At 44.2% G+C, this 17,039-nt stretch overlaps 1 protein-coding gene across 1 annotated transcript; it reads left to right on the forward strand.

Moving 5' to 3' along the window:
• Nucleotides 1–8: 8 nt before the first annotated feature.
• serpini1 (serpin peptidase inhibitor, clade I (neuroserpin), member 1) lies at nucleotides 9–15,147 on the forward strand. Its single transcript, NM_001292735.1, is given in 9 exon segments — nucleotides 9–118; nucleotides 6,106–6,377; nucleotides 7,499–7,729; nucleotides 8,028–8,222; nucleotides 9,397–9,601; nucleotides 11,956–12,053; nucleotides 12,443–12,529; nucleotides 13,832–13,921; nucleotides 14,860–15,147. Coding segments are annotated over 8 exon segments (1,236 nt in total). The 5' UTR covers nucleotides 9–118; nucleotides 6,106–6,124; the 3' UTR covers nucleotides 14,937–15,147.
• Nucleotides 15,148–17,039: the final 1,892 nt, after the last annotated feature.

Below are 17,039 nucleotides of genomic sequence, written 5' to 3' on the forward strand. Positions count from 1 at the left end.
CAGCGCTCAGTCAGTCGCTCAGCTGTTGGGGGGACACCACACCGAGCAATACCCACCCCAGGGCACCCGGGGGCTGCTCAGCTCTCATCCGCGTCCCTGCATATGAGCTCCAGTGACGGTGAGTATCTGCCTCTGTCCTGACAATTGCTTGTACACACACACACACACACAGACACACACACACACACACACACACACACACAGTGCAAAACAACCACAACAGATGAAGATCTGGGACCTGTCAAACCTCCCCCTCCCCTCCCCCCCTCCCTCCCCCCCTCCCCTCCCCTCCCTCCCCTCCCCCCTCCCCCCCCCCCAAAAAAAGAGCAACCACCTGCACTGCATCATTATCACATCCTCTCATCTCTCATGTGATGCTGATGACCTGTCACAAGTCTTTACCATTCATTGCCCCCCCCCCAGCCATGCCATTGCCCCCCCCCAGCCATGCCATTGCCCCCCCCCCAGCCATGCCATTGCCCCCCCCCAGCCATGCCATTGCCCCCCCCAGCCATGCCATTGCCCCCCCCCCAGCCATGCCATTGCCCCCCCCCCAGCCATGCCATTGCCCCCCCCAGCCATGCCATTGCCCCCCCCAGCCATGCCATTGCCCCCCCCCAGCCATGCCATTGCCCCCCCCCCAGCCATGCCATTGCCCCCCCCCAGCCATGCCATTGCCCCCCCCCCAGCCATGCCATTGCCCCCCCCAGCCATGCCATTGCCCCCCCCCAGCCATGCCATTGCCCCCCCCCAGCCATGCCATTGCCCCCCCCCCAGCCATGCCATTGCCCCCCCCCAGCCATGCCATTGCCCCCCCCAGCCATGCCATTGCCCCCCCCAGCCATGCCATTGCCCCCCCAGCCATGCCATTGCCCCCCCAGCCATGCCATTGCCCCCCCAGCCATGCCATTGCCCCCCCAGCCATGCCATTGCCCCCCCAGCCATGCCATTGCCCCCCCAGCCATGCCATTGCCCCCCCAGCCATGCCATTGCCCCCCCAGCCATGCCATTGCCCCCCCAGCCATGCCATTGCCCCCCCAGCCATGCCATTGCCCCCCAGCCATGCCATTGCCCCCCCCAGCCATGCCATTGCCCCCCAGCCATGCCATTGCCCCCCCAGCCATGCCATTGCCCCCCCCCAGCCATGCCATTGCCCCCCCAGCCATGCCATTGCCCCCCCCCCAGCCATGCCATTGCCCCCCCAGCCATGCCATTGCCCCCCCAGCCATGCTGCAGCTTTTGGTTTGGTTTGGTTTGATTTGATGATGTGTTCTTTTCTCTCTCTCTCTCTCTCTCTCTCTCCCCCCCTCTCCCTGTCATGGCTTTATTGAATCCATCCTTGTGTGGCTCCGGTGGGCACAAACTGCACCGACTCGCTCTCCTTTGCTGCTGCATCCGTCAAGATTCCCACCGTCGGGTTCTGTTAGTTATATTACTGTTAATAATAATAATCACAACAATAATCCTCGCACTTGTATACCGCGCCTTGTCACATTTTTTGGAGGCGTCTCAAAAGAGTTTCACAGAATACACTCAGTGAAGTGAATTGACTGTATATTTTGTGGGCGAAACGGCAGATTATATTACTGTTTCATTGCTTGCCAGGTCCAAGGTCTTTTTGTTTAACGCTGCCTCGCTATCTGATCGTCGGGACTCTTCCAAAGTGATTGTGGTTTTTTTTGAGGGGTTCCTTCCCCTCCGCCCCCAACTGCTGCTACAGCTCTCAGTCATTTTTAAAATGCCTCCTCCGCTCGTGGATAAACACCACCTGCTAAAGTGGGACAAACAGCCCTACAGAAGGTTCCAGATTTGATCCTCCATCTATGCTGAGTTAGCTATTCTAAGTGATCCAAGTGTATCCTGTGAAGGGCTTAGAGACGTCTCGAAGACGTGATAAGGCGCTATATCAAATGCACTGATTATTATTATTATTGTTATCATTACCTGTCGATTCTTAGATACTTAGAAACGGCACAGTAGGTCGACCAAGATGCATAGACCCACACACACCCAGCGTGAGACACACCTTCAGCTGGGGATAGGTGGGGTGGGAGAGAATTTACTATTACATTCATGTGCGAGGAGTAATGTACCCACCTTTAATGAACATGCAATATATGTTTCTCCATGGAATTATACAGTATAGAGCTGGTGACGGAAACCTGTTTTCTGGACACACCTTTCACACATTTGCAAAGTAAAACATTCCTCTTGAAATGGTCATATATCACGACACTGGATAATTTAACGTTTGCAATCATAGGATGAGCTTCTCTGCTTTTGTGTGACTGTGAGTGAAAGAGAATATTGCTGCCTGCAGAATTTTTTATGTACTGCAGTGGTCAGCTGTTTTCTTCCAGTTTATGTTTTTTTCCCCCAGAGAATCTGTCATCAAATTAACTGCCTTGTTGTTCGTGTTGATAATGAAGGGAGGTATTGTGAAAGCAAGTACACATCAGTGGATTGGAATAGCTGAGATCTGATGTGTGACATCAAGAACCAAATAAATATGTGCAGCTGTGCTTTATAGCGTAAACACATGAAGAAAATGTATAATTTAAATGTAACGCAAGAACCACGAAGTAGGAATGAGAAAATTAAAGGCAATAATTCCTTTTATTTATTTGGCTGTGTATATATTACAATAAAAAAATAGTCAGAGGCAACGTTACAATTCTTAATATTAATTCCACACAATTAAAATAAATGATATACTTCTGCTTGCCTTTGCAACTTGTATTTTTCTTTCGTCTGCATTTGCTCCTATTATTTAATGCTATGTTTGCCTGCTTTCTAACAGATATTAGTTATTTCTAACAAATATTAAAGTGTAATTGCATAATATCTAGTTATTTATATCTTCCTTCTAATTTTAAGATCTACATTATTTTTTGTGCTCCTCGGGAATCCTCTAATCTAATCACTCTTTGGAGGTGAAATGCATTGGGGAAAAAAAATGGGCTCTTAAAACTGATTCCTTCTCACCTCCAAATAAGCAAGGTCTTTGAAAATTGACACGGTGGTTTTATGGATGCAACTGGGTCAAGTTCTGATGTTTGACTTTCTTGATTAATGCCAGACAGAAAAATATTTCCGGTTACCTTGTCAACAGTGTCACAGCTCATATCTAGAAATGAGAACTTATTTCTTTATATTTCTATAATGTGTAGGAATCTTGGTGGTTAAATTTAAATGCCTGACCTGGAAGGGTTATTTCTCGCGCTTTCCTCCTCACTCACTACGTGAATTGTCCATTGTGGAATTCTAACTCTATACTTGAATACAACAGGATCGCTTTTCATGCTATGTCTTCATCCCACGGATAACCTACAGGATTTTAATTAGGCTTGCTTGAGCGGGCCTTAGTCTCGTAGGCTACAGTTTCTCTCCTTGTATGGAACCCCGCACTGCATTGTGTTTAGAACAAAACTGCATTGACCAGGAATGCTGGATAAACAACGTGTATATTAGATTTCACACAGTCACATGGGGGCTGGTGCAGTGTTCCAGCAAGTTGGTCTTTCAAGGCATAAGATGTGGATTTGTAGCCTCAATTTCAACAACAACAACTTGGATTTATATAGTGCCCTCCACGCCGGACGGCGTCTCAAAGCGCTTCACAGTAATGGATCCCGGGGCCGAGCCGGGGAGAGTGGGGGAAGGTGACCAAAGGCACGATGAAAAGAAAGGTCTTCAGCAGAGACCTGAAAATGGGAAGGGAGGGAGTGAGACGAAGGGAGTGACGAAGGCAGTTCCAGATCCTCGGGGCACAGTGGCTGAAGGCCCGGCCACCGAGGGTGGAGTGGAGGACTCAGGGGACGAGGGGGAGGCCAGACCCGGAGGATCGAAGGCAACGGGTACTGTTTTGAGGAGAGAGGTCAGAGAGTGCAGATGAGTGCAGGGACTTGAATACAAGGGTGAGGATCTTGAAATCGATCCTCTCTGGGATAGGCAGCAGTGCAGCCTGACCAGGACTGGGGTGATCGGGAGCGGAGTTTGTTGCGGGTGAGAATGCGGGCGGCAGAGTTTTGAATGATTTGGATTTTATGGATGGTAGTCGATGGGAGACCAGCGAGGAGGGCGTTAGAGTAGTCCAGCCGAGAGGTGACAAAGGCATGGACTAGGGTTTCTGCGGCTTTTGGTGTGAGGTATTGGCAGACACGGGCGATGCGTCGGAGCTGGAAGAAAGCAGTGCTGGTGAGGGACCGGATGTGGGGGAGGAAGGATAATTGGGGGTTGAACCTGACTCCGAGGTTGCGTACGGGTCCGGAGAGTTTTAGGGGGAGGTCGGTTAGGTGGATGAGGTGAGAGCCGTGAGATTTTCCACTCAGAGGAACATAGGAACGAGAGTAGGCCATTCAGCCCCTCAAGCCTTTTCCACCATTCTATTAGATCATGGCTGATCTGTACCTCAACTCCAATTACTCTAACCTGGCCAACATTTCTGCAACATTTCCGGATTTGTGTTTTGGCAAGAATGTGCATTTGTTCAAATCACCCACTCTTGATCAATTATTTGTCCGCAGTGATTTACAGGTCTTGCAAGGTACAATACAGTTTTTAATTTTATGTGTCAGGCACAGGTTACAGATTAAAGAAAAACAGGTCAATAAAGCAATTTTTCACTGCCGTTTTAGACACAGTAACCATTTTGTAAGCATTTTAAAACCTTCAGTTATGTCATTGTCCTGCAGTAAGCTCGTTAAAAATGCTGGATATGCAGCTTTAATCGTAACGTCAAGGAAGTATTTTGATGATTGAATCCTATTACGGTTAGAAACATTTCTATAATACATTTGCCAGCATTTGTGCACGTCACCGATATGGTTTCCATTGCTTTACTGCTGCAATTTGTTTAACCATTGTGACCGCAGTTAGAATCCATCTACAGTTGAAGGTGTATCAATGGAAAGGTTGGAGAACTCGGTACCCGTCAGTCTGTTTCAGTGTGCGGATATTCAACCGGCAAAGCTGCAACAGCACAGTTGCCTTTTGACTGACCACAGGTCAACGACAAAGCTGCTTATTAAGCAATTACATTCAAAAATAATGCTGAATAATTGAAAGTGATTGATTCAGTTGTGATCCTTATAGGATCCCAGTGTTCTTGTCCAGTTGTATACACAACTTCTCAACACGAAATGGACATTAGAACCACATTAAAATCCTCTGTTTTTAAAGAGCTAAACTGTAGATTATAATAATTTCTTGCACTGAAATAAAAAGCGGCCATATTGAAGGACAAATTTGCTTTATCTTTATGATCAGCACACAATGTCTGTACACAATGTTGATATCAGTATCTTAAGTATTGTACAATAATGACCACATGCAGTGCTGTCATTTTATTCCCCATTTTCCGTCCCACATTGAGTAGAGACACTGTGTGCTGATCAGCCTTCGGAGAAAGTATCTTACTTGGCCAGACAGTCAACAGTAATAAATGACTCGATCATGTCATAGACCTGAGATGTTCATTCCTCAGCAGCTCATGAGACAAGAGAAGTGCAAAAGGGCTCAGATCTTCTATTTCCATTCAGATCTGTAGGTAACACCGTAACCTGATATTGTGAAGATGCAGAAGGCAATTGGAGGAACTCTGAACTGAAATTCCAGAGAGCGGGGGCAGAATGGCTGAAACCCCACCCAGCCGCCAGTGGTGGGTCACATAGAACGGGGGATAAAAGCTCTTACTATAGCTGTACACGCATTAAGTGTTGCAACAGTTTATGTAACCGAAAGAGAGCACAGTGCACTATTGTGCAACTGGCTGCCGCGTTTCGCCCACTAACTGCACAGTCACTCTACCTTACAGTGTATCCTGTGAAGCGCTTTGAGATGTCTCGAAGACGTGATAAGGCGCCGTATCAAATGCGAGGAGTATTACTATAAGGATTACTATGAGGAATGAACATCTCTATAAGGACTTTCTAAACAATGATTCGATTCTAACCGCCACTGTAAATGTGGTGGAGACGTTCTAGAAACATTCCGTGCCATCCTCTCCGAACCCTACCACTTTCCAGTGTCTTTAAAAATCATTGCACTGTCGCACAACCCGCACCTGATCTTTAACAAGGCTTTTAACGACTGCTTTCAACGCAGGCTTGGAAGTGGATTGAGGATGCAGTGGTGCCTAGCATTGCTGGCCCTGGTGCTTGTCCAGCCCGCGGCAGGAGATGGAAAGCTCCAGGACAGTACCATCACTGAGTTCTCGGTCAACATTTACCGCTACCTATCCTCCTTGAACAAAGACAGAAACATCTTCTACTCGCCGCTCAGCATTGCTACCGCCTTGGGAATGGTTGAGCTCGGCACCAATGGCACGACGCTGGAGCAGATTCAACACGCGATGGGCTATAGCAAAATGGCAAAAGGTAAAATACCTTTTTTCGTAACGGTCGGCTCTGTGGTGTGTCAAGTTGGTTCAGTTGGTGGCACTCTCGTCTCCGACTCACAAGGTTGTGGATTCAAGCCCCCAACCTTTGGGAGATTTTTGATCTCGCAGTCGTTTGTCGGGGATGCCGTCCATGGGGTGATACATTAAACTGAGATCCTGTCTGTGCCTGTTCAGGAGGACGTTAAAGTTAAAGATCCCTCGGGGCTACTCGAAAAGAGAAGGGAGTTTCTCCCACTGTCCGGCTCAACAATCCCACAAGTAAAATTGGTCCTTCACTTCATGGCTGTTTTGTGGGACCAATTCTGTGCGCAAATTTGTCCGTAGCATTCGCCTACAAAATACAGCCACTCTACGTTGTCGTAAATCCTGTGAAGCACTTTGAGATGTCCTTCTGACATGAAAGGCGCTGATAACAAATGCAAGGATTATGACTTGTTTATTATTTGCCCCATGAATCTAACACCTCAAAGAAAAGAAGTCATGACTGTCAAATGCTTTGAGATGTTTTGATATAGTAAAATGCAAGCTCCTAATAAATGGCTGCTCTAAATATAGGCTAGTAATTGACACAAGTCCTTATCACAACTGTTGGCATCCGTTAGCTGCTACTCCAATTAAGTTGACAGCTTCCTGAAGGGCACAGTTGATTGGTGTGAGAAATTAACATGTTCCACACGCTCCCTGATGGCTTAATGACTAATGCGAGCAACTGCTGTCGCACTAAGCCACAAGGTCACAGGTTCAAATCCCAGTACGGGCTGAGTTAGTTGATCTCAGGGGAGTAGGCATTTGGGATCCAAAGTACAGGGAGAAGAATATCCGGTCAGGGGTGATGCTCCCAAGTAAGGGTTAGGCTGGACAGCGAAGGACTGTCCGGCTTCACAGGTAAAGAATGGACACTTGGAAACGTCTCCGACATTCAGGAGCTTCAGAAAACTAGGGAGAAAAGAAACAATTCTTCCTACTGGTGCAGTAGGAAGCCTCTATGACAACCACAACCTTCTGACTCAGAGGCCAGAGCGCTACCACTGGGCCAGGCTGATGCACAAAGTCGTTGCGAGTCATTCCTTTGAAAGTGACAAACTTTATTCCGCTCAGGTGAGGAGTTTCTGATGCTGCAGAACATTTCCCAGGCCATGAACGAACCCAGCCAGCAGTATCTCCTGAAACTTGCCAACTCACTCTTTGTGCAGGATGGGTTTCAATTGAGCGACAAATTCCTGCAAATGATGAAGCAATACTTTAATGCCAGCGTCAAAAATGTTGACTTCAATCACCCGTCCGATGTGGCTGTTTATATCAACCAATGGGTGCTGGATTGCACCAATCGTAAGTACTTAGGAATTTATGCGTCTGCACTTTGTGTTCCTGACATATTAATTTTAGAATCAAATGTTTTATGTTTATTCTAAACTGCATTGTTGCAATGAATGTGTGTTTGCGCAATTGTTTCGCCCACAAAATATACAGTTAATTCATTTTACAGTACATTCTGTGAAGGGCTTTGGGTTAACTTGAAGATGTCATTAGGCTCTATATCAAATGGAAGGATTTTTATTATTTTTAATCATTGTCAAAGTAATGTCATGATTAACAGCTCTGACCTTCACTTCTTTCCTCTACACAGACAGGATACAGAAACTCGTGTCACCGAGTGACTTCACCGCCTTAAGCCGTCTTGTCCTCGTCAATGCCATTTACTTCAAAGGTTCCTGGAAATCCCAATTCAGACCTGAGCTCACCCAGGCCTTCCCTTTTACCAAGGACGATGAAAGTGAAGTACAGATCTCGATGATGTATCAACAGGGAGAATTCTACTATGGTATGTAAAGATTTAGCTTGCTGTTGAGTGTTACAACAACAACAACAAGATTCCATTTATAGAGCGCCTTTCACGTCGGGAGGACGTTAAAGTAGATCTGCTCTCACCATCTCCACCCACCTGAGCCATTTGAAAGGAGGCTTATATTTCCTAAAGAGAACTAGGCTTTTTTTTTTCTGGGCCATTTTTACTGATGATCCAACCTTATGGCAGGTTTGGGTGTTGGACTAGTTCCATTAACCCGGTGTGAGGAACCGATAATGTAGCCAGGCTACTGTTTAGCAAGAGGTGACCTAGAATGCGGTTGAAGAGATAGGTTTTAAGGTGGGATTTAAAGACAGATAGCAAAGGATGTGAGACAGAGAGAGAGAGAGAGAGGGCGTTCCAGAATTTATAGCTGAGCTTCAGCTTAGTGAGGCCTTACGCAAATTGTTTTAGATTCCACTGAATGCCATAACAAGAGAATGAAATAATGATTGAATATTAAGTACCAGCTCCATATTCCAGTCTTAGAATGTTTGGGCCTGGATTAGGTCTTGAACCATATGTTAGAAAATGAATGTTCCCAGCGAGTTGATTTATTAACAGAGTTCTTTGTAAATCGTCCACATAATGTGTTTGAAAAATAAGTGATTGAAATGAAAAGCAGCAACTGGCTGATTCACGCAAAACACAGTAACCGATTTTCAACTAGAACTCTTGTCCGCAGATAGACAACAACAACAACAACAAGATTCCATTTATAGAGCGCCTTTCACGTCGGGAGGACGTCCCAAGGCGCTGTACAGTTGGGTCAGGACCCGAGCATTGGGGGGGGAAATGGTCAGGGTGAGGGGAGGGAAGGGAGGGAGCGAGGAGGGGGGAAATGGTCAGGGTGAGGGGAGGGAAGGGAGGGAGCGAGGAGGGGGTAGAGAGTCGAGAGGGGAAGCTGAAGGCTCGGTCAAAGAGAAAATAATAAAGGGAATAATAATAACAGTAATAATAATAATAATCCTTGCATTTGATACAGCGCCTCATCACATCTTCGAGACGTCTCAAAGCTCTTCACAGGATATACTGTGAAGTGAATTGACTGTATATTTTGTGGGCAAATCTGAAAATGAGCACTTAATATTGTGGATTTAATTTGTAGACCTACCCCATCCACTCAACCTTTTAATTGAAACCTTTCTAGGTGAGTTCACTGATGGCACAGATGAGGCAGGTGGTATTTACCAGGTCGTAGAACTGCCTTACAAAGGGGATGAAATGAGTATGATGATAGTACTCCCAAGGCAGGAAGTGCAACTGGCTTCAATAGAACCACTTTTGAAAACCCAGCAGATAAACGAATGGGCAAACTCGATAAAGAAGGAGAAGGTTGAAGTGTTCCTACCCAAGTAAGAAATCTTTCCGTTTGTGTTTTAACCTCTCTGAAAATAAAAAAATAATTGTGATTAAAACGATTATTCCAGGTCGCAGAATAAAACAATGCACTGCAAGCCATGACATGAGCCGCCTAGATTTGTTTTTGTGTAGAAACTACAGTGAAGCTGAAAAGACAGGTCATTAAGAATGTGATTTCGACTTCAAAGATCCTCGCACTCGTGTTCAAATCCCTTGACTCCCTGGCCTCTCCCTACCTCTCCCACCTCCTCACTCCCCAATCCACCACCCACCCAGAACCTCCGCTCGACTGGCACCAGCTCCTGCTCGTCCCTCACACCCACTGCTTCACCATTGGAGGTCGCGCTTTCAGCCACTGTGCCCTGAAACTCTGGAACACAGTCCTCAATCCCTCCACCTTGCCCTCTCTCTCTCCCCTTTTTTCAAAACCCACCTGAAAACGTTCTTTGTCGGGAGGCGCTGCCCTGTGTGGAGTGCAAGTTGTTGTTGTTGTTGTTGATTTGCATTGACCCGCATGTTGAATGTATGTGGCACTACTCAAAAAGAGGGAGTTTCACCTTGTGGCCCAGCCAGCGGAGCGGTCCCCCAGATAAAATTGGTCATTCATTTCACGGCTGCTCGTGGGACATTGTTGTGCTTAAATTGGCTGCTGTCTTGCCGACAAATACAGTCAGTGAGCTTAACAGGAAATTTATTAGTTTAATGAATACAAGGTAAAAAGGGAGTGGAACGGGTAACCAGGCGTGCAGATATTAAAGCCTTTCATTACAGGATAAAATACCACAGAAGCCATTCTTGGAAACCTTTTTGAAGTAAAATAACTAACTTATGAACGGGAATGGAAATATCAGACAGGCACGTCCGCCAAGCAGGGATATTTAGGAAACAGATCCATGGGGGGATTTTCCACCTCGGTCAAGATTGCCTCGAATGTAGCATTTCATTGGGTCCAGAATTTGGCGTGTGATTAATTTCAGTCTTTGAAATTGCTTTTAATTGAATTGGAAGTTCTTAAAATAACGGGCGGGGAAGAAAAGCTTTAAAATTGAAGTCTGTATTTACGATAAAAAGTAAAAACAGAAGTCGCTGGGAACACACAGCAGGTCAGGCAGGATCTATGGAGTGAGGAAAGTGAGTTAGCGTTTGAGGTCGATGAACTTTCATCAGAATTGGGGAATGTTGTCAGGGAGCAGTTTATAAGGACAAAGCAGAGAAGGTGGCGGCGAGAGAAAGACAAAGGGAAAAATGAGGTGGAGGACAGGAGATGTTGAGTTTAGAGGCGTTACTGGTAAACCAGGTTTCCTTTTGTTGCATTCAAAAATTGCCAAGTTCTGGACGCTCGAAAATGCTGCATTAATTAGAGTTAAACCTAAATTCAGGTATAATTTTTCCCCTCGGAGGTGTGTAACGCCTAATCCTCCTTTGCTGAATGTGGTGATTTATGTTCCGTTTGGGAATAGTTTAAATTTCTCCATGAATTAAAACTTACCTTGTAGAAAATTTAAAATCTTTTACTCCAGCAGACTTTGAGGAGCAAGCTTGTTTTCCTTTGATGTAACTAGAAGTGTCTAATTACAGGGTGGATCTTCAGTATCATTATAAGCCACCTAGAAACATAGAAATAATCCATTCAAGCTTTCGAGCTGGTTAGATCATGTCAGATCTTTTAATCCCATTTCCCCCACCTTTCCTCTGTATTGCTTAACATATTTACTTCTCCCACAAAATATGCAGTCAATTCACTTTACAGTATATTCTGCGAAGCGCTTTAAGATGTCTAGAAAACGTGAAAAGCACAATATCAAACGCAAGGATTATTATTATTAGGATTATTATTCTCAAGAATCTCTCAACCTACCTTTTAAACCTCCCAATTAGTCCTACAATCTGCAGCCTTCCGGGGCAGTGCGTTTCACAACGATTGCTACCCTCTCTGGGAAGAAATGTCTCTGATCTTCACACCTGCTACATTCCTGTTTATTTTCAGACCCCTGTATATCTTATCGATTCCCCTCATTAGGCTAAACCTTAGAATAATCCCTAGCATTTGATGTAACTCATTATAACGTTGTCGAGATGTCTCAAAGTGCTTCACAGGATTTCGCTGTGAAGGGTTATGACTGTGTATTTGCATGTGAACGTGGTGGCCAATTTGCGTACAACAACAACAACAAGATTCCATTTATAGAGCGCCTTTCTGTTACGTCAGTAATGCTGGATCTTGTGGCTTTCCTCACGAAGTATCTCAACTAAAAGCACGTATGATTATATATAGTCAGATACAAGCAAGGAAACAATATTCTCCAGTTCTCAGTGCTGTTTCAGCCTCTCCTCTTTGTCTTGCTAGATTTAAAGTGAAGCAGAGCATTGATCTGAAGGAAGTTCTGAGCAGTCTGGGGATGTCGGAAATGTTCGACATGAACGCTGACCTCTCAGCCATGACGGGTGAGTGCAGAATCTCCCGTCACTGAAGCTAATCCTGGTTAATGTAAGGTGCCCACATTTCAATGCACTAATATTGAAAACTGGTTGCGTGCATTGAATGCAATGCCATTACCCCAACGCACACTCTGCCGTCCCCTAGTCTCGGCTCTTGCCAACCTGCGCCGGATACTCTGTGGAATTAGGTAAATTAGGGAAATTTCCCTACACAGGGAAATTTCCAATGTGTAGGTAACATACATATGGAAAACTCTCAGTCCGGGTTTGGATGCTCTTGAGCACGGTGATGGGCATCTACGTTTATCAGACTGCCGACTGAGTAACAAATAGCACTTGCCCTCCAGTGTTCAGTAGGTTACTTTACATTGTTTCTGATTCCCTCCGCATAACAGAAAGGAACGACTTGTACATCTCCAAGGCTGTGCACGTGTCCTACCTGGAAGTGAATGAAGAAGGCTCTGAAGCAGCAGGCGTGTCAGGTAACACATCGCGAATAGTTAACCAATGCGGCTCTTCATTTTAAGTCTAGCAGTTTTGGAAACTGGTTCAAAGAACATTGGGGTAAAATGTGCCGTAGTTTGGGCTTGTTTTCCTTTCCTTTCATTTGAATACAAGTGTCTTAATTACAGGGTGGATCTTCAGTATCAGTATTAGTCACCTAGAAACATACAAATAATCCATTCAGGCCTTCAACCCCAAAGCCTCTGGGCCGATCCCTAAAACACATGGTTTCCTCATCGTTGTTGTGAAAGCACAAATTAACAACAAAAAGAACAACTAAAAGGGCTCAGTTAAGGCGACACTGCAGGATGCAAAGGAACAGACCACTTACCTGAGGAATGGTGCGCCACCTACTGATAACTATCGAACTTTCCTTATTTACCACAAGGAAATGCTCGCTCTGAATCAGTGGTGGCCCACAACATAAATTTTCTTGATCGAATATTTCTTGATTTATGCCATAAAGAAGAAACTGAAAACACACTAACGGTCGAACACAGACTTTCCGAGACTCGTGCCAATGTTCGTGGAGCTGCTGCTCTAAAAACACGTCAACTTTTATCTCATCGATCTGCAGCGTTCTTTCTAGATCATCGATTTAAATCCAGCGATCTAATGTTGAGAAGGAAGGAATTTGTGGTTTAGGCAAAGCATATTTGAGTAGTGGTTGAGCTGGCATGTCATAAGAAGCTATTAGAAATTGTAATCTTAATTTTGCTATTCATTAGCCAACGGTAATGGTTTTGAGATGTTAATGATGAGGCGACAAAGGCTTTGTGATCCTCACTCAGTTCTGGATCTGCACGAAGTGTCAGCTTCTTCATACAAGTGTCGGTCGCTGTTTGTGTAAAATTGGGTTACCTTCCAAACCTGTACTTGCCGTTTCTCTGCCGGGTCCCCCATCCTCACGCTAATGAAGTTTGCCTCGATGACAGCTGTTACGCCACTGTTAGGAAGTTGAGATGAAGTCAGACAGAGGTGGTGTCATCACTCGGCATAAGGAATTACAAACAACACGAGCCACCTGGAAAAACATGCGTCATTTTGGTCTTTGACGAGTTTTGTTGTTGTTGTTGCTTCTGTCCCAGTTCCACATGAATGATCAAGCATGTAGTTGTGTAGGGTGGTTGTCAAATCCAAGCGCTTGTGCAAAGGAGAAGGTGGCCAAGAACTGGCAGCAGCAGCAGCAAGGCCAGTGCAGCTGTATCTCACTCTCCCTGTGGCAAACACGACCCAACCACATGGTGAGGCTACTGTAAATGGCATTCGTTGTGTTGCAGGAATGATCATCAGTAACCGGATGGGAAGCCTGGCTCCCCAGGTCCTCGCTGATCACCCATTCTTCTTTCTGATCAGAAACCGGAAGACAGGTAAGAGAAGGGAAGTTCTGCTGTGCAGAACAATGCCAAGCTGAACCCAATATTCCCCACCCTCAATATAATGATCGCTCTCTCTCCAGCCTTACCAGGTGCAAGGAGTGCTCACCAGTGCATTACCATGTGCCGGATTTATTCTACTTAGAACAATGCCTCATTCATTGCACTGAAAGCGATGTGACAACATTTCCAACTGTTGTTTTCTGCTTTATCTGCATTGTGTATCTTACCCACTTCCAAAATTGACAAATTGGTGGAGACCTGTAGCTCAGTGGTTAGAGCACTCGCTTTGCAAGCGAGAGACCTGAGTTCAATTCCAGGCAGAGGGCGAAACCTTGGGCAAGTTTCTTTACTCCACACAGAGCCTAATAATAATCCCTCCAAAACCAAAAACAATAATAAATTGGTCATTTTCAACCCACGACTGTTTGTGGGACATTGCTGTGCGCAATTGGCTGCCGCGTTCGCCCACAAATATACAGTCAATTCACTTTACAGTGTGTTCTGTGAAGCGCTTTGGGACGTCCGCCCGACGTGAAAAGCTCTATCTCAAATGCAAGGATTATTATTATTATTAAATCTATAGATGTGCAGAGAGGCAAGCTTGAAATTGACAACAAGTCAAATGTATCAGTATCTCATCGTCAGCACCTCCCCTCGTGTGTCAGCTCACAACTGGCTGAGCAAAGTTAAGAACTAGTTTAGTAACAAAAAACAGTCATAGTGACACCCGCAGAGTTTTTGTTGCCTTTGACAACAGTCATTGAGTGACTCTTTGGCCACATTTTTCAACAATTTGATAATTAACAAATCTCAGGTTGCAAATTTGCATCTTAAGAGTACCTGAGTGCATTTTGAGGACCGTAGTTCAGATAGAATTCAGATGGAATGGGAAAAGAATTCAGCTGCCTTTCTCTCCTCTCCAATTCCAGGTACCATCTATTTCATGGGCAGAGTCATGCACCCTGAGGACATTGATCCAACTGAAAAATACCCTGAAGCATCATAAATGCACCACATCTACAAAGTTGACTCGCATGCAGTTTGAAAACAAATTTGCGTTTAACACTGCCAATTTTGTTTGTTCGTATCCTCGATTATAAGCTTGAAGCAGATCCTTTCAATGCAGTTTTCATAAAACCTATGTATTAAACGCTGCTAATCAATAGTCTGTATTAGTGCAGCCTTCATTAAAATAAAATGTTTAAAGATTGCACTCCATATTTATTTTAACATTTGCAATGATTTGATGCCCAATGGCACCAAATACTGTTTCTTTATGAATAACATAATGCACATTAAAAGGTGACACTGACAAATGTGTGAGAAAGCTTTTCCACACGGGTTAAAAATTTCGCCCAGAAATATACAATTAAATATTTATATTTAATATTAATTAATATTTTCATTCCAGTGAATTAGAAATTGCTCAGAATTGTTATTATTCTTTGCAGGTAATCCTTTCAAAAAAATTTAAATAAACAATATAAAATAAATGATAATAATTTGGTCACTCAATCCACGCTGCTGTGCGCAATTGGCTGCTGCGTTTTGCCCACAAAATACACAGTCAATACACTTTACAGTACATTCTGCGGAGAGCTTTGAGACGTCTCGAAGACGTGATAAGGAGCCGTACAAAACACAAGGGGTAATATTCGTAAAGAACAATGAACTTAGCGGCAGCAGGGTGGGAGGGAGGGGATGATAGAGAGATAGGAGCTTTCCATCAAGGCAAGAAAACGAGAAGACTTACCTGGGATCATTCTGAATTTAGACCAACGCGATGGGGTACGGTAAAGTGGGTTATGAAAAATTAAATACTACCCATTTCAAGGTGGAGCATTGATCTGGAGTGGAGCATAAAGCAACAGCATTCCGCATACATTTACACAAAACTGGATCCACCAGCCATTTCTTCATGAACTACACATTTAATATTCTTTCTTTTAAGAAAGAAACAGCCAAGTCGCAGGGATAGACAAAATCATTTGAATCGTCCCAGGCTTTAACCATGAATTTTGAAATTAATAATTTAGCATTTATTGTCCCTAAAGTACATCAAGAGCTTCACATTGCTGAGTATTACAGAGAGAGTACTGTTCAGAAAAAGCAGGCATAAAAAAATCTCAGTGTATTTAGTAATTTCATAGTTTGCCTAAGTACCTATTCGAATCGCTCAGTTGAGCATGACAAAGTACGGGCTCCGTCAGATTGCTGAACATGTTAGCACTGAGAATGAAGCAATTTAAATATAAATTAGTATAGTTTTTCTCTCTGACCACCACTTTCCATGCGGTATTTTTAATAGTTGATGTTCATATTTTACTTGGAAGCTTTCAACACATACGCATCTTTCTATCGTGGAAACTTTTCACAACATTTAAATATTATTGGTACAGAACAAGGGTGTGTGTTTCTATTGGTTCAACTAAGCAAGAACTTAATTAATTAATTAAGCATCTTAATTCGAGTTTTTGGTGATAGAAAATGCCATTGCTCCCCAAGTCCTCATCAGCATTAACCCTTTGCACACAGTAATATTTCACACCATTTCTAAAATACTGTATAAGATTAGATTTTTCTATCTTCTTGCGACATTGTTCAATGAATGAACCTGTGCCTTTTTTTTTGTTTTATTTCACTGTTCTAAGTAATAGCGAGTATTGCATTTCACGGATCATTCAGATGGTAACATTGCCTTGTCACTGGAGTTGCTCTGGTTCCCAGAATTTCAGAATCAAATCGAAAGAAACAAAAACGATCAGTTACAGGAAAGAAAAATGGACAAATCATGTTTAAAATGGAAATCCACATATTTCGTTTTTTAAAATGGATCCTTTTGTGTTTTTTTTAAAAAAAACCTCTGAGGTCATTTCTTTCTCTGAAATACTTCCATTGCAAACAATGATTATTGCGAGGGCTCTAAACTGGGGCGATTTCTAACGAGATCCATCAATTAAGGAGTCGAGGAGTAAGTCACACATTAATTCCCTCCAATGCAATCTATTTTCGAAGCAAGATTTTCTTAAGCCAGTGTAGCGTGTGTGACATTGATCCAGGTCTCTGAAGCAGTTCCCAATCACTTTCCTTCACAGGTATCCCATTTGAA

The sequence above is a fragment of the Callorhinchus milii genome, unplaced genomic scaffold (assembly GCF_018977255.1).
Source record: "Callorhinchus milii isolate IMCB2004 unplaced genomic scaffold, IMCB_Cmil_1.0 Scaffold11, whole genome shotgun sequence".
Lineage (NCBI taxonomy): Eukaryota > Metazoa > Chordata > Chondrichthyes > Chimaeriformes > Callorhinchidae > Callorhinchus > Callorhinchus milii.